Genomic DNA, 22,357 nt, shown 5'->3' with positions numbered 1-22,357 from the left:
TTTTTTTGATACAATCCGGGTTAGCACCCGAACAACCCTTTCAGACAGCTTCCTCTTACAGCATCCACAGTTAATCCTGTTGGATGTGGTTGGTGCTTCTTGGTGGTATGCTGACATTACCCTGGATACCGTGGCTCTTGATGCATCACAAAGACTTGCTGTCTTGGTCACAGATGCTCCAGCAAGACGTGCACCAACAATTTGTCCTCTTTTGAACTCTGATATGTCCCCCATAATGTTGTGTGCATTGTAATATTTAGAGCAGACCTGTGCTCTTACCCTGCTAATTGAACCTTCACACTCTGCTCTTACTGGTGCAATGTGCAATTAATGAAGATTGAACACCAGGCTGCTCCAATTTAGCCATGAAACCTAAAATCCCACACTAAAATGATGACAGGTGTTTCATTGTCCAACACTGTATAGTAACAGTAAAGATGCTGTTTATGATATATAAGACAGCACAGTTGAATTTGGCCGTTTTTAAAGAAGGACTATATATTTCAGCCATATATCCACATATGTATTTATACCTTTGTAACCCCAAATTATCTGTTATTCAAAAAACCTTATATTTCCTCAACAGCAACTTTACTAGAGAAAAACTTTCTTTTTAAGTTTTAATGTTTTAATTCAAAAACCCTTATAAGTGAAGACATGCATTTTTTGCATGACCCTGACATATGTCATTATAACCTATCATTTTTATTTACTTCTATTATATACTGTACAGCTATGTATTCACCTACTATGCAAAAATGTACTCCATACACAATGCATGTACCCAATATATGATATGTAAACAATAAGTGTGGGAGAATATATCAATATCACAATATATTGCATGTTTTTTGTTTGCAATACATTATTTATAAATGGCATCAAATATGGATCAATTTATTGAATCATAGGCGCTCTAAACTCCCCCAGACCCGCCCCTAATTAAACTTAGTTACTGATTCATTACATGGTGGCGCTTAAATCTAATAAACAGGGTTAATAAAGCTGCGGTGAAGAATATCGGTTGTTAAATTGTGTAGAAATGAACCAATAAATCCATAATTGCTGTTTTTATTTCTTTAAAGTATATATTTAGATAGGTGCATGTATAGCCATTATAGCCATATATCCATTTAGCTTAAACTGCAGAAACATTTTATATCTCACCGGGAGGATATTGTAAACGCATCACAGAATTAGAACCTCGTTTAGATCAGAACCTCGTTTAGATCAGAACCTCGTTTAGATCAGAACCTCGTTTAGATCAGAACCTCGTTTAGATCAGAACCTCGCTTGGATCAGAACCTGCTCTCTGGTGAAATAAATCCACCCAAATAATCCAATCACTGAAATAAATGTGTGAAATAATAATAAAAAATACAGCAGACAGGAAGTGATGTAATATGTATAATTTCTTTATTGAGTTTGAAGCACTGAGCTTTAAATGTATTTATTCTGAACTTTACACCCAATTAACCTGTAAACTGTAACTAGTGGAGCTTTCAGAACCGCCGGCTCTCAGGGTGAGTTTATATCAGATCAATTCAATTAATCAATTCAGTTAATCAATTTAATTAATCAATTAAAATAATCCTAAATTACTGTAACACACAAATGTGACCTCGTCTACACTCACTCACTCACTCACTCACTCACTCACTCACTCACTCACTCACTCACTCACACACACACACACACACACACACACACTCACACACACACACACACACACACACACACACACACACACAAACACACACACACACACACACACACACACACACATATATATATTTCTGAGTATCGCAAAAATTCCCTGAAATAAAGTGAAATTATCATCAGGTTACTTTTATCTGTATTTAAAAGTAAATTTCACAGTTTTCATTTCCCATTAAAAAATAATAATAATAATAATATCTAAGTTTTTCTCAGTTTGTTCAGAACAGTGAGGTTTTGCAAGCTTACGATCAGAATTTACATTTTTCCCGCTATTTATTGTGTAGATCACACAGAACACAGTGGACACGCCCACCTCATGCAGTCCTTCAATCACAGCCCTCCATTAAATTTAACTCTTTTTCTCTAACTTTGGTTTTTGATATAAATATATCTGTTCGAATGCAGAGTCCTGCATGAAATTCCTGATCAATCCGGCAGAACCAAACTATATAAACACACCCTGAAAGAAGCCGACGGCTGATTTTAACAGAACAGGTTCCAGTTCAGGTCCTGAGGAACGGCGTCGCTTTCCGAACAGCAGGAGCTCCGGAACCGGAGCAGATCTTTTCCTGCATAAACAGGTCTGAACGCAGGACGAGTCCCCAGAGTTCTGAAAGTCTCAGAGTCTTAGAGTCCACAGCGGGACGTGGGTTCCGGTGGTTCTTTGGATCTCAGAGTGCGGTACGAACGGAGGGGGTGAGGGATCGGGAGCGCAGTGGTTGGAAGTTGGCGTCGCCACTGCTTCCTGTGCTCCCACACGCCCCGGCATCCGAGGCCCCGCCCTCTGCCTCCAGCTCGTCGGGAAGGGGTGGGGCTCCGGGGTCGCCAGGTTTAGGCAGGCAGGACGACGTAGAAGAGACATTCAGACTGGCGACCGACGGCGGGTCCCGCCCCCTGCCCTGGCCAGAGATGCAGCGCAAGTTCAGGGAGCTGCTGGTGACGGAGGAGGCGGAGCTTCCCTCCCCGTCAGGGTGGAGGCACATGGTGGAGCACTTGTCGTAGTCGTAGAGATCTGACTTGGAAAGGTCGTTCGTGGCTCCGGATGACGGGTACTTGGCACCGGAGTAACCTGAGCTGGATGCGCCCACTGCAGGAAAACACACCTTCTGTTACATTCAATAATATTAAGAATAATAATAATAATGTAATAATAGTGTGGGTGTGTTTAGGGTTGGTGTGGGGTTAGTGTGGGTGTGTTTGGTGTTAGTGTGGGTGTGTTTTGGGTGGTGTGGGGTTGGTGTGGGTGTGTTTAGGGTTGGTGTGGATGTGTTTAGGGTTGGTGTGGGGTTAGTATGGGTGTGTTTGGGGTTGGTGTGGGGTTAGTGTGTGTTGTGTTTGGGGTTGGTGTGGGGTTGGTGTGGGTGTGTTTGGGGTTGGTGTGGGTGTGGTTAGGGTTGGTATGGGGTTAGTGTGGGTGTGTTTGGGGTTGGTGTGGGTGTGTTTGGAGTTAGTGTGGGTGTGTTTAGGGTTGGTGTGGGGTTAGTGTGGGTGTGTTTGGGGTTGGTGTGGGTGTGGTTAGGGTTGGTATGGGGTTAGTGTGGGTGTGTTTGGGGTTGGTGTGGGTGTGTTTGGAGTTAGTGTGGGTGTGTTTAGGGTTGGTGTGTGGTTAGTGTGGGTGTGTTTGGGGTTAGTGTGGGTGTGTTTGGGGGTGGTGTGTGGTTAGTGTGGGTGTGTTTGGGGTTAGTGTGGGTGTGTTTAGGGTTGTGTGGGGTTAGTGTGGGTGTGTTTGGGGTTCGTGTGGGTGTTTTTAGGGTTGGTGTGGGGTTAGTGTGGGTGTGTTTGGGGTTAATGTGGGTGTGTTTTGGGTGGTGTGGGGTTGGTGTGGGTGTGTTTAGGGTTGGTGTGGGGTTGGTGTGGATGTGTTTAGGGTTGGAGTGGGGTTAGTGTGGGTGTGTTTGGGGTTGGTTTGGGGTTAGTGTGGGTGTGTTTGGGGTCGGTGTGGGGTTGGTGTGGGTGTGTTTAGGGTTGGTGTGGGGTTAGTGTGGGTGTTTTTGGGGTTGGTGTGGGGTTGGTGTGGGGTTGGTGAGGGTGTGTTTGGGGTTGGTGTGGGTGTGTTTGGGGTGGTGTGGGTGTGTTTGGGGTGGTGTGGGTGTGTTTGGGGGTGGTGTGGGGTTGGTGTGGGTGTGTTTGGGGTTGGTGTGGGGTGGTGTGGGTGTGTTTGGGGTTGGTGTGGGGTTGGTGTGGGGTTAGTGTGGGTGTGTTTGGGGTTGGTGTGGGGTTGGTGTGGGTGTGTTTGGGGTTGGTGTGGGTGTGTTTGGGGTTGGTGTGGGTGTGTTTAGGGTTGGTGTGGGGTTAGTGTGGGTGTGTTTGGGGTTAGTGTGGGTGTGTTTTGGGTGGTGTGGGGTTGGTGTGGGTGTGTTTAGGGTTGGTGTGGATGTGTTTAGGGTTGGTGTGGGGTTAGTATGGGTGTGTTTGGGGTTGGTGTGGGGTTAGTGTGTGTTGTGTTTGGGGTTGGTGTGGGTGTGTTTAGGGTTGGAGTGGGGTTAGTGTGGGTGTGTTTGGGGTTGGTGTGGGTGTGGTTAGGGTTGGTATGGGGTTAGTGTGGGTGTGTTTGGGGTTGGTGTGGGTGTGTTTAGGGTTGGTGTGTGGTTATTGTGGGTGTGTTTGGGGTTAGTGTGGGTGTGTTTGGGGGTGGTGTGTGGTTAGTGTGGGTGTGTTTGGGGTTAGTGTGGGTGTGTTTAGGGTTGTGTGGGGTTAGTGTGGGTGTGTTTGGGGTTCGTGTGGGTGTTTTTAGGGTTGGTGTGGGGTTAGTGTGGGTGTGTTTGGGGTTAATGTGGGTGTGTTTTGGGTGGTGTGGGGTTGGTGTGGGTGTGTTTAGGGTTGGTGTGGGGTTGGTGTGGATGTGTTTAGGGTTGGTGTGGGGTTAGTGTGGGTGTGTTTGGGGTTGGTGTGGGGTTAGTGTGGGTGTGTTTGGGGTCGGTGTGGGGTTGGTGTGGGTGTGTTTAGGGTTGGTGTGGGGTTAGTGTGGGTGTGTTTGGGGTTGGTGTGGGGTTAGTGTGGGGTTTAGTGTGGGTGTGTTTGGGGTTGGTGTGGGTGTGTTTGGGGTTGGTGTGGGTGTGTTTGGGGTTGGTGTGGGGTTGGTGAGGGTGTGTTTGGGGTTGGTGTGGGTGTGTTTGGGGTGGTGTGGGTGTGTTTGGGGGTGGTGTGGGGTTGGTGTGGGTGTGTTTGGGGTTGGTGTGGGGTGGTGTGGGTGTGTTTGGGGTTGGTGTGGGGTTGGTGTGGGGTTAGTGTGGGTGTGTTTGGGGTTGGTGTGGGGTTGGTGTGGGTGTGTTTGGGGTTGATGTGGGTGTGTTTAGGGTTGGTGTGGGGTTGGTGTGTGTGTGTTTGAGGTTGGTGTGGGTGTGTTTAGGGTTGGTGTGGGGTTGGTGTGGGTGTGTTTGGGGTTGGTGTGGGTGTGTTTGGGGTTGGTGTGGGGTGGTGTGGGTGTGTTTAGGGTTGGTGTGTGTGTTTGGGGTTGGTGTGGGTGTGTTTGGGGTTGGTGTGGGGTGGTGTGGGGTTGGTGTGGGTGTGTTTGGGGTGGTGTGGGGTTGGTGTGGGTGTGTTTGGGTGGTGTGGGGTTGGTGTGGGTGTGTTTGGGGTTGGTGTGGGTGTGTTTGGGGTTGGTGTGGGTGTGTTTGGGGTGGTGTGGGGTTGGTGTGGGTGTGTTTGGGGTTGGTGTGGGTGTGTTTGGGGTGGTGTGGGGTTGGTGTGGGTGTGTTTGGGGTTGGTGTGGGTGTGTTTGGGGTGGTGTGGGGTTGGTGTGGGGTTGGTGTGGGTGTGTTTGGGGTTGGTGTGGGTTGGTGTGGGTGTGTTTGGGGTTGGTGTGGGTGTGTTTGGGGTTGGTGTGGGTTGGTGTGGGTGTGTTTGGGGTTGGTGTGGGTGTGTTTGGGGTTGGTGTGGGTTGGTGTGGGTGTGTTTGGGGTTGGTGTGGGTTGGTGTGGGTGTGTTTGGGGTTGGTGTGGGTGTGTTTGGGGTTGGTGTGGGTGTGTTTGGGGTTGGTGTGGGTTGGTGTGGGTGTGTTTGGGGTTGGTGTGGGTGTGTTTGGGGTTGGTGTGGGTGTGTTTGGGGTTGGTGTGGGTGTGTTTGGGGTTGGTGTGGGTGTGTTTTGGGTGGTGTGGGGTTGGTGTGGGTGTGTTTGGGGTTGGTGTGGGTTGGTGTGGGTGTGTTTGGGGTTGGTGTGGGTGTGTTTGGGGTTGGTGTGGGTGTGTTTGGGGTGGTGTGGGTGTGTTTGGGGTGGTGTGGGGTTGGTGTGGGGTTGTGTGGGTGTGTTTGGTTAATTGTTTAATGCAGCGCTTCTCCTTTTTGAGTTTTACACTGACGGGTAAATCATTCACTTAAAAATCTTAAGCTGTACTGAACTGAACCCCCAAACAACATAATCACAGTTCATGCCCCCAGCTCACCCCCATCTAACACCCCCCCACCGCATCAGGCGTGGTTCACTAGTTTACAGAATGCTTGAAACTTTGTAATAATATATAAAAACTATATTTTGTGCTGTAGTTCAGTCTTGAATGAATAAAACTGTTTTTAGTGTTTGGTCATATCACTATGAATATCCTTATGCAAAAAAAAACCCCTAAAATATATCATCCACCTCTACTGAACGTGATAAAGAGAGGTTCGCTCACATCTAAAGGGCTACGCCTCTCTGTCTGATCTGCATGGACGTCTCTGTTTCTGGGAAAGGCCGTTAGCAAGTCTCTGCTGTATTTAGGGCCGTCGTTACTTTTCCTCTACAGAAAGAGCTTTAGAGGAGTTAGCTCCCTCTGCTGGCCTGGAATGCTCTGCTCATGTAACAGTGTATGAGAACCGTACCTTTCAGAGCCTCCAGTTTCTCGTTCTTCACGCGCTGCACTTCATCCGTGATCTTGACGATGATAAAGTTGAGGGTCCGGCAGCGCTGGATGGACTCGATGAGGGTGTCTAGACCACGGGGGTTCTCAGACAGCAGGTCCAGCAGTTTTCCGGCCCGTTTTCCCCGAGTGCTCCTGCAGCTGATCTCCTCCGTGTCCTCCCGCGTCAGAATCTTCTTAGAGCGCAGATAATCAAAGTGCCGCTCGGCGATCAGCTTATCCACCAGGTACGGCCGAAGCCTCTCCAGCACCTGAAACATCAACACAGTGATTCAGGAGGAAACTAATGTCCTGATACACATCAATAACCATAGCTTCCAGTGCAAAACAACCAGACTGAGACTCTTTACCCTCGCTGAGACCCTTTACCCTCGCTGAGACCCTTTACCCTCGCTGAGACCCTTTACCCTCGCTGAGACCCTTTACCCTCGCTGAGACTCTTTACCCTCGCTGAGACTCTTTACCCTCGCTGAGACTCTTTACCCTCGCTGAGACTCTTTACCCTCGCTGAGACCCTTTACCCTCACTGAGAATCTTTACCCTCACTGAGACTCTTTACCCTCGCTGAGACCCTTTACCCTCGCTGAGACTCTTTACCCTCGCTGAGACCCTTTACCCTCGCTGAGACTCTTTACCCTCGCTGAGACTCTTTACCCTCGCTGAGACTCTTTACCCTCGCTGAGACCCTTTACCCTCGCTGAGACCCTTTACCCTCGCTGAGACTCTTTACCCTCGCTGAGACTCTTTACCCTCGCTGAGACCCTTTACCCTCGCTGAGACCCTTTACCCTCGCTGAGACTCTTTACCCTCGCTGAGACCCTTTACCCTCGCTGAGACTCTTTACCCTCGCTGAGACTCTTTACCCTCGCTGAGACTCTTTACCCTCACTGAGAATCTTTACCCTCACTGAGACTCTTTACCCTCACTGAGACTCTTTAACATGTTACTGCTATTTATTCATACTCCTCCATACAAAGCTTCAGTTGTTCGATTCTAGAGTTCAGTACAGAGCTGTTCGGTTCTAGAGTTCAGTACGGAGCTGTTCGGTTCTAGAGTTCAGTACGGAGCTGTTCGGTTCTAGAGTTCAGTACGGAGCTGTTTGGTTCTAGAGTTCAGTACAAAGCTGTTCGGTTCTAGAGTTCAGTACAGTGCTGTTCGGTTCTAGAGTTCAGTACGGAGCTGTTCGGTTCTAGAGTTCAGTACGGAGCTGTTTGGTTCTAGAGTTCAGTACAAAGCTGTTTGGTTCTAGAGTTCAGTACAGTGCTGTTTAGTTCTAGAGTTCAGTACAGTGCTGTTTGGTTCTAGAGTTCAGTACAGTGCTGTTTGGTTCTCGAGTTCAGTACAGTGCTGTTTGGTTCTCAAGTTCAGTACAGAGCTGTTTAGTTCTCGAGTTCAGTACAGTGCTGTTTGGTTCTCGAGTTCAGTACAGAGCTGTTTAGTTCTAGAGTTCAGTACAGTGCTGTTTGGTTCTCAAGTTCAGTACAGAGCTGTTTAGTTCTAGAGTTCAGTACAGTGCTGTTTGGTTCTAGAGTTCAGTACAGTGCTGTTTGGTTCTAGAGTTCAGTACAGTGCTGTTTGGTTCTCGAGTTCAGTACAGAGCTGTTTAGTTCTCGAGTTCAGTACAGTGCTGTTTGGTTCTCGAGTTCAATACAGAGCTGTTTAGTTCTAGAGTTCAGTACAGAGCTGTTTAGTTCTCGAGTTTAGTACAGAGCTGTTTAGTTCTAGAGTTCAGTACAGAGCTGTTTAGTTCTAGAGTTCAGTACAGAGCTGTTTAGTTCTCGAGTTTAGTACAGAGCTGTTTAGTTCTAGAGTTCAGTACAGAGCTGTTTAGTTCTAGAGTTCAGTACAGTGATGTTTGGTTCTAGAGTTCAGTACGGAGCTGTTTAGTTCTCGAGTTCAATACAGAGCTGATTAGTTCTGTTTGCGTAAATCTTACTTCCTTTTTCACTTCGGCCATTTCATCTTCCGTCAGGTGAGACGCGTCCATTTCCGCCTCCAGCCTCGCGCTCCCGGACCCGCCGCTCGCGTCAGGCCACCCGGAACAGCCCGCGAGCTCAATCCAGAACTATTAATCCGGATTAAAGTCCGAAAAACTCCAGTACCCGAATTACAGAGAACCAGCCCGAGCTCCGCGCACGCGCACTCACACTACACACGCGCGCACATACAGGAACTACACTCACTTCCTCCTCTCGCGCACCTACGTAACTCCACTGTGCTCGTGCACAGTACACCTTTAGTACTGCACTCAGCGCGCGCCTCAACAAGTTACCTGCTCTTGCCTAGCTCACCTGTACCTCCCTTATCTCACCATTAACTCCCACCAGCTCACCATTACTTCCCCCCAGGTCACCGTTACCTCCCCTCACCTCACCCCCCCCCCCCCCCCCCCCCAGCTCACCTGTACCTCCTCAGCTCACCATTACCTCCCACCAGCTCACCATTACCTCCCCTCACCTCACACCCCCCCCAGCTCACCTGTACCTCCTCAGCTCACCATTACCTCCCACCAGCTCACCGTTACCTCCCCTCACCTCAAAATTTGTTTTTAATGCAAGAATAAGAAGATTTACTCTAGGTGCCACATTTCACAAGATATTTGCCAAAAGGCTCATTGTTGCTCTAAAACACCCCCATCAGGTCTACTGCAGTCAGTATTGCACCTTCTCTCCATATTTGTTCTTCAGATTTTGAGTTCAGTTTGAGCTCCATGATTTTTTCCCTCTGAACTCATTTATACTTTTTTTAGATTTATACAGAGTCTAATCAGGAACTGATCTGTGATGGTTGATTGGGTATCTGTGTGTAATGCCCTACTAGCTACCAGACTGACACCAGTTACACACACAAATAAAACATTTAAAACATTTAATATTAAAGAAGTGAATAACTTACATATAAATTATGAATTGCCTTTACATTTTAAGATCCTCATTTCAAAAACAGAAAAGCTGCCAGATGATGCAAGAGTCCGAGAATTAAAGTCGCAAGACTGCAAAGCTGATGACTGAAGATAATGATTCCCTAAATTCAAAACTTAAAGAAAACTTTCAGAAGAAGCTTTTAAATAACAATCAATAATGTGATGTTCAGACTCCCAGCCAAATCTGAATTGGGGCATATCTAAACTGTATCTAGATTTATTCTGCAGACAGTCAGACAATCATGGTTTGTAGTGTGAACAGTCCAATCATCGCTCCACTCTGAATGGTGTGTAGTGTGAACCGGGCATCATTGCTCGCTTCTAAGAAGGAGAACCTAAGGCATCTATGAGATAAAACACATCACTTATTTTTAAATTCAACACGACTGGTGGCTCAACAATCTGAACACGAAGCTCCTTCTACAGCTTAAACCGGGTTACGGTTTCTCTCTGGTGTGAACGCGCTGGTGTGTTTGGAGACTGCTGCGTTGAGTAAAGCTCTTCCCGCACTCTGAGCACTGATACGGCCTCTCTCCAGTGTGAACACGCTGATGTGTTTTGAGGGCACAACTCTCTCTAAAGATCTTCCCACACTCTGAGCAATAATAAGGTTTCAAACCAGTGTGAATGCGCTGGTGTGTCTTGAGAGAACTGGCTATGGAAAAGCTCTTTCCACAATCAGAGCAGTGATACGGTTTCTCTCCAGTGTGAATGCGCTGGTGTATTTTGAGGGAACCACTTTCTGTAAAACTCTTCCCACACTTGGAGCAATTAAAAGGTTTCTCTCCAGTGTGAACGCGCTGGTGTATTCGGAGATGATCGTGCCTACTGAAACTCTTTCCACACTCCGAGCACTGATGCGGTTTCTCTCCAGTGTGAATGCGTTGATGTATTTTAAGCTGACAGCGTTCAGTAAAGGTGCTGCCACATTTTGAACAATGAAAAGGTTTCTGTCCGGTGTGAATACGCTGGTGTTTTTGGAGACTACCCAGTTCAGAAAACCTTTTCTCACAGTCTGAGCACTGATACGGTTTCTCTCCGGTGTGAATGCGCTGGTGAATTTTAAGGGAACTTGTTTCTCTAAAACTTTTTCCACACTCTGAGCAGTAATACGGTTTTTCTCCAGTGTGAATGCGCTGGTGTCTCTTAAGATTAATCTGTCTATTGAAACTCTTCCCACAGTCTGAGCACTGATATGGTTTCACTCCAGTGTGAATATACTGGTGTTCTTTAAGAGCTTTCAGAGAAGTAAAACTTTGTGCACAGTGTGAGCAGTGATACGGTTTCTCTCCAGTGTGAACGCGCTGGTGTTCTTGGAGAGTACTCTGTCGAGTAAAACTCTTCCCACAGTCTGTGCATCGATAGGGTTTTTCTCCAGTGTGAACGATCAGGTGTCTTTGAAGTCCACTTTGTCGACTGAAACTTGTTCCACACTCTGAGCAGTAGAGAGTTTTTTCATTGTGTGTAATTGTCAGTATTTGTTCGCTAGATGTTTTGTTGAGAATATCAGGAGATGTTACTTCAGTATTGAAGGTTTGGGACACCGTATCTTCATAGTCCATCTCTTCTGTGTTTGTAATGAACAGTAGAGTCTTTCTTTTGTTGGTGGGTTTTGATGAGTTTTAATTCAGAACTCTCCAGTAAAACAGCCGATACAAGCAGAAGAAGAATTTGTAACGAGACGTCTGTCCTTTCTGAAAGAGAAAAAAATATTAAGAAAAACAAAGCTGGCTGTCTGGGTGACAAATACAATTGGAACCAAATAAAGGAATCAAATAAAAGTTTGTTGTTCAGGTACAGCAGTTGGGATTATACAGGAGAAAAGGAAAGTGATATTGACAGATTTAATAATGTAGTAAATAATCAGGAGGCATCTGGATCAAACTCACGCTTGCTGAGGTTTAGCAGTGGCTCCTTGGCTGAGGGGGGGGGGGGATTTTAGAAAGATTTTAGAAAGAAGATTCCAGCCAGAGTTGCCAGGTTTGTGTTTTTTCCACCATATTAAGCTGTAAAAATACAGTTCTGGCCCAAAATTTAGAGACTGATCTGATCTCTGAATTTGTCTTATTTTAAGTTTGATCTCTGAATTTATCTTTATATGAAATCTGTTGTTTTTGCATTACCTCACTGCCCACAGTAAAGTTTTATTTTTGATATTTGACTTTTCAGCGCTAATAACTTTTGAACAGAGGATGATTTCCAGCAGATACTTCCATAATCAGGGCAGTAGGACCACAGAGACACAAACCCCTTAGAATTTGGATAAAGTGCCAATTCTACTGAATATTAGATTTTATTATTATTTTTTTAAATATATAAAATGTAAAATACAGTAGAATTGGCACTGTACCCAAATGTTAAAGCGTGTGCGTGTTTGTTGCCACCAGTTGTATCATACACACTTATTTTTATTGTTATGTGTAATTCGGTTTGAATGCTATTAAATTTCAAAATAAATAAAATTTTATATTCAGTAGAATTGGCACTGTATCCAAAGTTTAAAGGGTGTGTGTTTGCTGCCACCTAGCTGTATCACACACACTTGTTTTTAGTTTTCTGTGTAATATAGTTTAAATTCTAATGATTTTTAAAATATATTAAATTTAATATACAATAGACTTGGCACTGTATTGTAAATATAAAGGGGTGTGTTTGCTGCCACCTAGCTGTATCATACACAGTTGCTGAAACGCTATTGAATTTGTGAATATATAAAATATAATTAAAATTTTGTATAATATTAATGTGTGTGAAATTTCCCCCCAAATAAATACCCCTGTTATTTAGATGAGGATATGAACATTAATGTGTATTTTAACGAACTGCAGTGATTTAGAGGGGAATAAATGAGTGTGTTCAGATGTAGAGGTGGAAGTCTAGAAGTACAAGTATTTTATTCTGAGTAGAAATGTGCTCTCAGTTTTTTTATATTAACACTAAAATGGCGTTGAGCAAATTTTACACAAACAGTAAAAGGAAGGGTGAGGGTCTCTGTGGTTCTTCTGTCCTGATTATAGAAGTATCTGCTGAAAATCCTCCTCCCTTCAAAAGTTATTAGTGCTGAAAACTCGAATATCAAAAATAAAATTAGCTTTACTGATGTTCCTCACTGCCGAAATATAGCCTAAAACCCCCATTCTACTCACACTTTACTCACACTTTACTCACTCTAAACTCTGTTTTTTTCCCAAATAGACGATTTAAACGTTAGACGTTTTAAATCACTATAGTCATTATTATGTTCCATGTAGTTTTATTTGCTATTTCAGATTCAATTCACCCATTAATTCATGCTGATCACTCTCTCATTATAACCAGTAAGTTACATAACCAGTATAACATTTATTACCAGTATATTAACAGTATAAATTGTATATTATAGTTATTTACCTGCAGCAGATCCTGATTCTCTACAGAAACACTGCGGATCTTCTTCTGCTTATATTTGGTGTTTTTAGGGAACTACTGCCAAACAACTAGCGCCCCCACCTGGGCTGGAGGGGCACTTTTGTAACACTTATATCTAAAAAATAATCTCAGCAGATCCAGTAAATCCAGCACCCTGTAGTGTTTAACATGCTGGTCTGTACTGGTAAACAAGCTGTAACCAGTAACAATGAGATGCAGCTTTGTCCTATTCTATTGGCAGTACAGGGACTAGACAAGCTCTGTGTGCATTTGCACACCTGTGTCAGCAGTGGGTGAACATTCAAGTAGCTGAAGGTATTAATTAGAATTAGAATATATGACTCCAGTATATTTCATGGTTTATCTGCTTAACTTTATCATGGTAATCTGGGATAATGAACCTGTATACTGTATACTGTGGTTTCAGATGTTTATGTGAAATAAAGTTTTAATGACGGGGCATCCTGACTCCATCCAGACTTCACTCTCCCAACATGTATTTAGAAAGTGTTTTGGGTCTGAAATGCAGTCAAAGATGTTTGTTAATATTTTTAATGAAGTTGAGCAGATAAAGCATTAAATATATCATGGGTTCATACTGTGTGCAATCAAATAAAATCAAAAGAACCCTGCAGTCACAAAACAGTATTAGACATAATCCTGACGTAAAGTTTTTGTCATCTGACATCATGACCAACCTGAAATGAACGTCTATTGACGTTGGTGGGCAGAAAAGTAAGAAACACTGTGTGTGTATATGTTTATTTACGTTTTTATGTGTGTGTGTGTGTGGGGGGGGGGGTAATGCAGATCCTTTATCTTCTTTCTAAAAGAGTCAATATGATTTGTGTCTGAATTAGTGTCACGTTTGCCAGACGAGAGTTAGAAACTCGCAGATTTTTTACATAAAGTTTATTACTCAAATGATTTGGTTTATTAGAGTTCCGTGGGACAGGGATGGTAAATATCAAAACAACATCTCCACCATACCAGAGAGAACAGGCAAAAAGGTCATATACTGTTGATAAAAGAGACAGAGGAGGAAGGCAAAAGAATAGTCAAAATAACAAAAAAAGATCGGTAACAAAACAGCAAAAACACAAAAGAAATGTAAAGTAGAAAATTTAGGGATAAAGGTCCAATACTCAGCAAAGGAAAACAGAGAGGAATTTATACACAGTTGGACAATCTCAACAGTCAGATGATCCAGCATGTCTGAGGTAAACACAGGTGCATTTTGGGAAATGCAGTCTTTGATCATCTCCACTGGTTGGGGAGCTCTGTGTTTCTGGTTGGTGATGAACTGATGCCATCTAGTGGAGAAAGTACACAGCACCTGGAACACAAACCTGACCGCCTTCTCTTTTAAAGCCCCTCCCACTAAACTCTCCCTCTACCTGAAAGGGCAAGTCTCAAAGCTTTCCCTGAACCTTTGTTAGGAGCAACTCAGTCTAAAACCCACTCAGTTCCAGCACTTCAGCAGTTTAGAGGAAATGTCTAGTAGGAACCCTCACGCAGAAGAAGAGTTCTCATGTCCTGAATGTTGCCAGAACCTCAGGGATCCAGTGGTTCTGTCATGTAGTCACAGAGCGTGTAGAACCTGTCTCCAGGAGTTCTGGGATTGTAGGGGGTCTCAGGAATGTCCAGTTTGTTGGAAAAGATTCTCAGAAGAAGCTCTGCAGAACTCGTGTAAGGCTTTTCCAGAGAGCGCAATTCTGGGATCTTCAGCAGGGTCCGAGGGGGTCTGTGGTCTGGGGTCTTCAGAAGGGTCCGAGGGGGTCTGTGGTCTGCACAGCGAGAAGATCAGTCTTTTCTGTTTGGAAGATCAGCAGCTGGTGTGTGCCGAGTGTCCGAATTCAGACCAACACAGAAACCACACCCTCCGTCCAACAGGGGAAGCAGCGATTGACCTCAAGGTAGGATGTTTAACACTGTTTAACACATTTTGCTCAGTCCTGGAGATTTTCTTGCTGAGCGAGTTTGTCGGGTTAGAGGTTGGTGGTCTGTTACAAGACAAAGACTTAAATAAACACAGTGGGTGCGGCTTTAGAGCAAAGGGTGCAGCGCAGAGTCGGATCAGAACAGCTGTCAGAGTAATTTACTGCGGCATGACTAAGATAAATCATGTAAAGAATTCTCAGTCCAGCACTGGTTGCTATGGTATCCTCGGTGGTTGCTATGGTGTGATATGGTGTGATCTGAGGCTAGTGTTCAGGACAGATGCCCACCACGTCCTGTAGTTCGGGTCCTGTAAAGAGTGGAGAATTCACTGGTCTGATCTTCTGTTTTATTACAGAAACAGCTGCAGGATGCTCTGCAGGAGAACCTGGATCTCCTAAAGACGACTAAAGAAGACTATGGCCGAACCGCAGCCCACATCAAGGTGATCCTCAACTGTGACCCCTGTCTGAGTGTCTACTGGGGGTGTGATGTATCGTATTCTGACATAATAAATAATGATTGTGTGTCAGTGAATGTTGTATTTGTTTTGCTGGTTACTGTATTAACTTTTAATCGTTTGTGTTTATATGCAGAGCTAAATATTCTACACTTTATTTTTGTGGTATTTTTTTCTTTTAATTTTCTAAAAATGTCTCATCGCCAAGAATATCTCTATCACCAAAATACCCTAAAATATCATGATGTTATTTTAGGGCCATATCCCCCAGCTGTCCTGTAGGTGGTTGATGTGGTAAAAGCAGGATTAAGATGGTGATGGTGGTTCCTGCGGTCTCTGATTGCAGGTTCAGGCCGATCACACCGAGCAGCAGATAAAGCAGCAGTTCCAGAAGCTTCAGCAGTTCCTGAGAGATGAAGAGGTAGCGAGGATCAGAGCACTGAGGGAGGAGGAGGAGCAGAAGAGTGGGGAGGTGAAGAGGAAGAGTGAGGAGCTGGATGGAGAGATATCAGCTCTGTCAGATGTGATCAGAACTCAGGAGGAAAAGATCGGAGCTGATGACGTTCAGTTCCTGCAGGTTAAAATCCCCTTTATCGTTATTAAACACTTTGGGCCTATTTTAGTGATCTATAGGTGAGCTTTTAATTGTGCACCGTGCAGCTTGATTTAGGGCGTGGTGTCAGTGTGTCTTTGCTATCGTAACAATGGGAAAATTACACCTTGCTCATCTCGAAATATGCAAAAGGCATGTACTAATTCTAATAATTGGTGTGGTTAATTTTGGGCATAACATGAAATTAATCAGAGTGTCTGTTGCTCATCATTCTCTTTAAGAGCCAGGTGAGCTCTGTCTTTGGTGGATTGCTATTGTAACGGTGCAGCTACCTGGACGTGTTCAACAAACTCTTCTCAGCAGAGGAAACTGAGCTGCTGGTTGACGCTGTGAAGGAGCTCCAGCAGCTCATTTACGGGAACAGCAATGTTATTTTATTTACTATTCTGTTTATTGTTGATGTAAAAGTTGGGTTTGTGCTGCTGTGTGTTCATGTGTGTGTAATAAGTGGGGGTGTACGCTCGGCTCGGCACGGCGCCTGTGTTACCGAGATAGCGATGAACGTCTGACTGTTGGCGTCTGTCTAGGTTGTATTCAGTCAGTGGAGCTCCTGTGTTTTCTGTTACCAAGATAAACAAGATAAAACTCCAGAAATGTACCTGAACACACCTCATTTCCAGAACACCACGCCCATCAGTGTAGATATATTCAGAAGATCTGCTGCTGTTTAAACCAGGCAGGAGGGAGGAGTGAAAATACACTGTTGGCAGAGTGTAAGATAGCAATGAGCATCAAAAGGCACCAACCTACCATTTGCACCATTAGTGTTTACTGTGTTGGGTGAACTGGCTTTGCACTGTACCAGTATAGGGGATATTTATGTTTAATTATTTATCTGATCTACAAGCATGATTAACTTTACCGAGTGAGACCACCAATATAACCAAGCTTCACCGTGCTGAGCAAAACCAGCACCATCAAAACTAATGTAATATGTACTGAAGACTGAAGTCAGAAGCTGGTTGATTACCAGTACAGAGTCGGTGTGTGTTTTATAAATATGTTTATTGTATGTTTTATACTTTTGTTTGATCCAAAATTCTTCTCCTTTTAGAACTTCCAGTCTGCAGAGAACCAGTGAGTAAAGACCAGAGCTCCCAGTTTATCTCCTGTTAAAATATGATTCATTCTTATGTTTAGATAAATGAACCAGTTTTATATTTTAGAGTTCAGCCCTCGATACCAGAAAACACATCAGGAAATCTGATCAACGTCTCCCAACATCTGTCCAACCTCAGCTTCAGAGTGTGGGAGAAAATGCAGGAGATAATCCAGTACAGTAAGTCCTGCTTCTGATTTACATACTCAACCCGATTCTATGGGTTTGACTAACATGCATCTGCACCCGTAATGCCCACAGAGGGGGGCGTGGCTTCTCCTCCCTTAAACAAACAAAGACTTTCTAAAAGTCGTTTTGGACAAAAGAAAACCAAATTCATAATTTTTCTCCGACACACGAAGAATGTAGCCTTAAACACCCACACGTCTCCGGCATTAACTCACCACTTCATTAACTCACCACTTCATTAACTCACCACTTCATTAATTCACCAAATCATTAACTCACCACTTCATTAACTCACCACTTCATTAATTCACCAAATCATTAACTCACCACATCATTAACTCACCACTTCATTAATTCACCAAATCATTAACTCACCACTTCATTAACTCACCACTTCATTAACTCACCACTTCATTAATTCACCAAATCATTAACTCACCACATCATTAACTCACCACTTCATTAATTCACCAAATCATTAACTCACCACTTCATTAACTCACCACTTCATTAACTCACCACTTCATTAACTCACCACTTTATTAACTCACCACTTCATTAACTCACCACTTAATTAACTCACCACTTCATTAATTCACCAAATCATTAACTCACCACTTCATTAATTCACCACTTCATTAACTCACCACTTCATTAATTCACCAAATCATTAACTCACCACTTCATTAACTCACCACTTCATTAACTCACCACTTCATTAACTCACCACTTCATTAATTCACCAAATCATTAACTCACCACTTCATTAACTCACCACTTCATTAACTCACCACTTCATTAACTCACCACTTCATTAACTCACCACTTCATTAACTCACCACTTTATTAACTCACCACTTCATTAACTCACCACTTAATTAACTCACCACTTCATTAATTCACCAAATCATTAACACACCACTTCATTAATTCACCACTTCATTAACTCACCACTTCATTAACTCACCACTTCATTAACTCACCAGATCATTAACTCACCACTTCATTAACTCACCACTTCATTAATTCACCAAATCATTAACTCACCACTTCATTAACTCACCACTTCATTAACTCACCACTTCATTAACTCACCACTTCATTAACTCACCAGATCATTAACTCACCACTTCATTAACTCACCACTTCATTAATTCACCAAATCATTAACTCACCACTTCATTAATTCACCACTTCATTAACTCACCACTTCATTAACTCACCACTTCATTAACTCACCACTTCATTAATTCACCAAATCATTAACTCACCACATCATTAACTCACCACTTCATTAATTCACCAAATCATTAACTCACCACTTCATTAACTCACCACTTCATTAACTCACCACTTCATTAACTCACCACTTTATTAACTCACCACTTCATTAACTCACCAAAACATTAACTCACCAAATCATTAACTCACCAAATCATTAACTCACCAAATCATTAACTCACCACTTCATTAACTCACCACATCATTAACTCATCACTTCATTAACTCACCACTTAATTAACTAACCACTTCATTAACTCACCAGATCATTAACTCACCACTTCATTAACTCACCACATCATTAACTCACCACTTCATTAACTCACCAGATCATTAACTCACCACTTCATTAACTCACCACATCATTAACTCACCACTTCATTAACTCACCACTTCATTAACTCACCACTTCATTAACTCACCAAAGCATTAACTCACCACATCATTAACTCACCACATCATTAACTCACCACATCAATAACTCACCACTTCATTATCTCACCACATCATTAACTCACCAAATCATTAACTCACCAAATCATTAACTCACCACTTCATTAACTCACCAAATCAGTAACTCATCACATCATTAACTCACCAAATCATTAACTCACCAATTCATTAACTCACCAAATCATTAACTCACCACATCATTAACTCATCACATCATTAACTCACCACATCATTAACTCACCACTTCATTAACTCACCACTTCATTAACGCACCACATCAATAACTCATCACTTTATTAAATCACCACATCATTAACTCACCACATCATTAACTCACCACTTCATTAACTCACCAAATCATTAACTCACCAAATCATTAACTCACCAAATCATTAACTCACCACTTCATTAACTCACCACATCATTAACTCACCACTTCATTAACTCACCACATCATTAAATCACCAAATCATTAACTCACCACTTTATTAACTCACCACTTCATTAACTCACCACTTCATTAACTCACCACATCATTAACTCACCACTTCATTAACTCACCACATCATTAACTCACCAAATCATTAACTCATCACTTTATTAACTCACCACTTCATTAACTCACCACTTCATTAACTCACCAAATCATTAACTCACCAAATCATTAACTCACCACATCATTAACTCACCAAATCATTAACTCACCAAATCAATAACTCACCACTTCATTAACTCACCAAATCATTAACTCACCACTTCATTAACTCACCAAATCATTAACTCATCACTTTATTAACTCACCACTTCATTAACTCACCACTTCATTAACTCACCAAATCATTAACTCACCAAATCATTAACTCACCACATCATTAACTCACCAAATCATTAACTCACCAAATCAATAACTCACCACTTCATTAACTCACCAAATCATTAACTCACCACTTCATTAACTCACCACATCATTAACTCACCACTTCATTAACTCACCAAATCATTAACTCACCACTTCATTAACTCACCAAATCATTAACTCACCACATCATTAACTCACCAAATCATTAACTCACCACATCATTAACTCACCACTTCATTAACTCACCACATCATTAACTCACCACATCATTAACTCACCACTTCATTAACTCACCAAATCATTAACTCACCACTTCATTAACTCACCAAATCATTAACTCACCACATCATTAACTCACCACTTCATTAACTCACCACATCATTAACTCACCAAATCATTAACTCACCAAATCAATAACTCACCAAATCAATAACTCACCACTTCATTAACTCACCACTTCATTAACTCACCACATCATTAACTCACCAAATCATTAACTCACCAAATCATTAACTCACCACATCATTAACTCACCACTTCATTAATTCACCAAATCATTAACTCACCACATCATTAACTCACCACTTCATTAACTCACCACTTCATTAACTCACCACTTCATTAACTCACCACATCAATAACTCACCACTTCATTATCTCACCACATCATTAACTCACCAAATCATTAACTCACCAAATCATTAACTCACCACATCATTAACTCACCAAATCATTAACTCACCAAATCAATAACTCACCACTTCTTTAATTCACCAAATCATTAACTCACCACATCATTAACTCACCACTTCATTAACTCACCACTTCATTAACTCACCACTTCATTAACTCACCACATCATTAACTCACCACTTCATTAACTCACCACTTCATTAACTCACCACATCATTAACTCACCACTTCATTAACTCACCACATCATTAACTCACCACTTCATTAACTCACCACTTCATTAACTCACCACATCATTAACTCACCACTTCATTAACTCACCACTTCATTAACTCACCACATCATTAACTCACCACTTCATTAACTCACCACTTCATTAACTCACCACATCATTAACTCACCACTTCATTAACTCACCACTTCATTAACTCACCACTTCATTAACTCACCACATCATTAACTCACCACATCATTAACTCACCACTTCATTAACTCACCACTTCATTAACTCACCACATCATTAACTCACCACTTCATTAACTCACCACATCATTAACTCACCACTTCATTAACTCACCACATCATTAACTCACCAAATCATTAACTCACCACATCAGTTCCTCCGTGTTTAGTGGGGGGGGGGTCCCTAAAAATAAAATAATGTGAAATTAAAATGGCAGATTATTTATATAAAGATGCAAAAAAATGAAGCAGAAGCAAACAAGTCCTGTCTCATCCTTTTTTGTCTCGTCTCTTCCTGTCCTGTCCTGTCGAGTCTCGTCGAGAGATGCGTCACCTGTCAGTGTGAATGGAGGGGAAGGGTGTGGTTGTCTCTAGTTGTGACGCTGCGTTGTGTTTTCTGTCCTCAGCTCCCGTCACTCTGGACCCCAACACTGCAGAAGACTCCCTCCACCTGTCTGAAGATCTGACGGAGGTGGAGGACACGGACGGACGAGCGCCGGTTCCTCGTAATCCTGAGAGATTCGATCTGTACCAGTGTGTTCTGGGTTCTGAGGGGTTTAACTCGGGGACACACTGCTGGGACGTGCAGGTGGGGGACAGTGAGGACTGGGACGTAGGCGTGGTGTCTGCGTCTGTAAGGAGGTCTGGAGACTCGTTCTGGGGGTCGGCCTGGACTCTGGGTTACGAGGAGAACAGTAACGAGTACTGCGTTCACCGTCCGGGAGAACCGGATCACTTCTTCACCCCCGACCAGCCGGTTCAGAGCGTCCGAGTTCAGCTGGACTGGGAGGCGGGAAAACTGACCTTCACTGACCTTCAAACCAACGCTGACCTTCACTCTATAAACCACGCCTTCACCGAGAAACTCCTGCCTCTGTTTCGCAATTTATCTCACGCTCCTCTGAAGATCTTAGCGGCGCAGACGTCCGTCAGAGTGGAACAGCGGAACAGAATCATATAGATTTTTATTATAATATTTCTGTTATAATACCAAATGATATCTCTAATCAGTTGGCTAAATGTATTATATTATAGTATTATATTATTCGTACTAAATAAAACACACACTAGTGGTTACATCACCAGGAATAATATAATATATTTACGTATATATAATACATGATATATAGAATTCATATAACCAGGTGAATGGTTGGAACTATGTTTATGACATATTCATGGTTATTCTGGAAAATGTTTACCATTTATGTTAACACTTAAAATTGCTTTGTTCACTATTGACCAATGAAATGAAGAATCACTGTGTATGGGATTGTATAACCTGTGTTACTTTAGAGATCTCTGTGTATCTGCTGAGAGATCCTACACAGGTGGGAATTCTTAATGAATAGAATGAAATTGTTGTGTTTTTTCCAAATTAACTAAAAACCAGGCAGGTACTGAACCTCAGATTCCAGCCATTCA

At 43.0% G+C, this 22,357-nt stretch overlaps 3 protein-coding genes across 3 annotated transcripts; 1 reads left to right on the top strand and 2 right to left on the bottom strand.

The window, feature by feature from the left end:
- Positions 1–1,394: 1,394 nt before the first annotated feature.
- On the bottom strand, positions 1,395–8,821 carry bcl10 (BCL10 immune signaling adaptor). The gene is made up of 3 exons (XM_049482661.1): positions 8,491–8,821; positions 6,517–6,805; positions 1,395–2,806 (listed from the first exon to the last, which is right to left on the bottom strand). The coding sequence occupies exons 1-3, from the start codon at positions 8,539–8,541 to the stop codon at positions 2,391–2,393; spliced, it is 756 nt and encodes a 251-aa protein (XP_049338618.1). The 5' UTR covers positions 8,542–8,821; the 3' UTR covers positions 1,395–2,390.
- A 584-nt stretch (positions 8,822–9,405) lies between these two features.
- Positions 9,406–12,924, bottom strand: LOC111197535 (zinc finger protein 239-like). The gene is made up of 2 exons (XM_049482629.1): positions 12,868–12,924; positions 9,406–11,171 (listed from the first exon to the last, which is right to left on the bottom strand). The coding sequence occupies exon 2, from the start codon at positions 11,037–11,039 to the stop codon at positions 9,915–9,917; it is 1,125 nt and encodes a 374-aa protein (XP_049338586.1). The 5' UTR covers positions 11,040–11,171; positions 12,868–12,924; the 3' UTR covers positions 9,406–9,914.
- Positions 12,925–14,314: 1,390 nt separating this feature from the next.
- LOC103032230 (E3 ubiquitin-protein ligase TRIM35) lies at positions 14,315–21,988 on the top strand. The gene is made up of 6 exons (XM_022686971.2): positions 14,315–14,801; positions 15,182–15,268; positions 15,630–15,860; positions 16,951–16,973; positions 17,063–17,175; positions 21,340–21,988. Exons 1-6 carry the CDS (start codon positions 14,379–14,381, stop codon positions 21,891–21,893), a joined length of 1,431 nt encoding a protein of 476 aa, XP_022542692.2. The 5' UTR covers positions 14,315–14,378; the 3' UTR covers positions 21,894–21,988.
- Positions 21,989–22,357: the final 369 nt, after the last annotated feature.

Source organism: Astyanax mexicanus, chromosome 8 (genome assembly GCF_023375975.1).
Source record: "Astyanax mexicanus isolate ESR-SI-001 chromosome 8, AstMex3_surface, whole genome shotgun sequence".
Classification (NCBI taxonomy): domain Eukaryota; kingdom Metazoa; phylum Chordata; class Actinopteri; order Characiformes; family Acestrorhamphidae; genus Astyanax; species Astyanax mexicanus.
The sequence above is the reverse complement of the archived record's forward strand: the minus strand, read 5'-3'. Positions and strand labels throughout refer to the sequence as shown.

Bases quoted from the DNA above. Each gene is read 5' to 3' on its own strand.
- LOC103032230 (XM_022686971.2), top strand. From the start codon at position 14,379: ATGTCTAGTAGGAACCCTCACGCAGAAGAAGAGTTCTCATGTCCTGAA. The intron at 15,269-15,629 runs GTGATCCTCAAC...CTCTGATTGCAG, and splicing joins GAACCGCAGCCCACATCAAG to GTTCAGGCCGATCACACCGA. The intron at 17,176-21,339 runs GTAAGTCCTGCT...TTCTGTCCTCAG, and splicing joins GCAGGAGATAATCCAGTACA to CTCCCGTCACTCTGGACCCC.
- bcl10 (XM_049482661.1), bottom strand. From the start codon at position 8,541: ATGGACGCGTCTCACCTGACGGAAGATGAAATGGCCGAAGTGAAAAAG. The intron at 6,806-8,490 runs GTAAGATTTACG...TTGATGTTTCAG, and splicing joins TGGCCGAAGTGAAAAAGGAA to GTGCTGGAGAGGCTTCGGCC. The intron at 2,807-6,516 runs GTACGGTTCTCA...GTTTTCCTGCAG, and splicing joins GAAACTGGAGGCTCTGAAAG to TGGGCGCATCCAGCTCAGGT.
- LOC111197535 (XM_049482629.1), bottom strand. From the start codon at position 11,039: ATGGACTATGAAGATACGGTGTCCCAAACCTTCAATACTGAAGTAACA.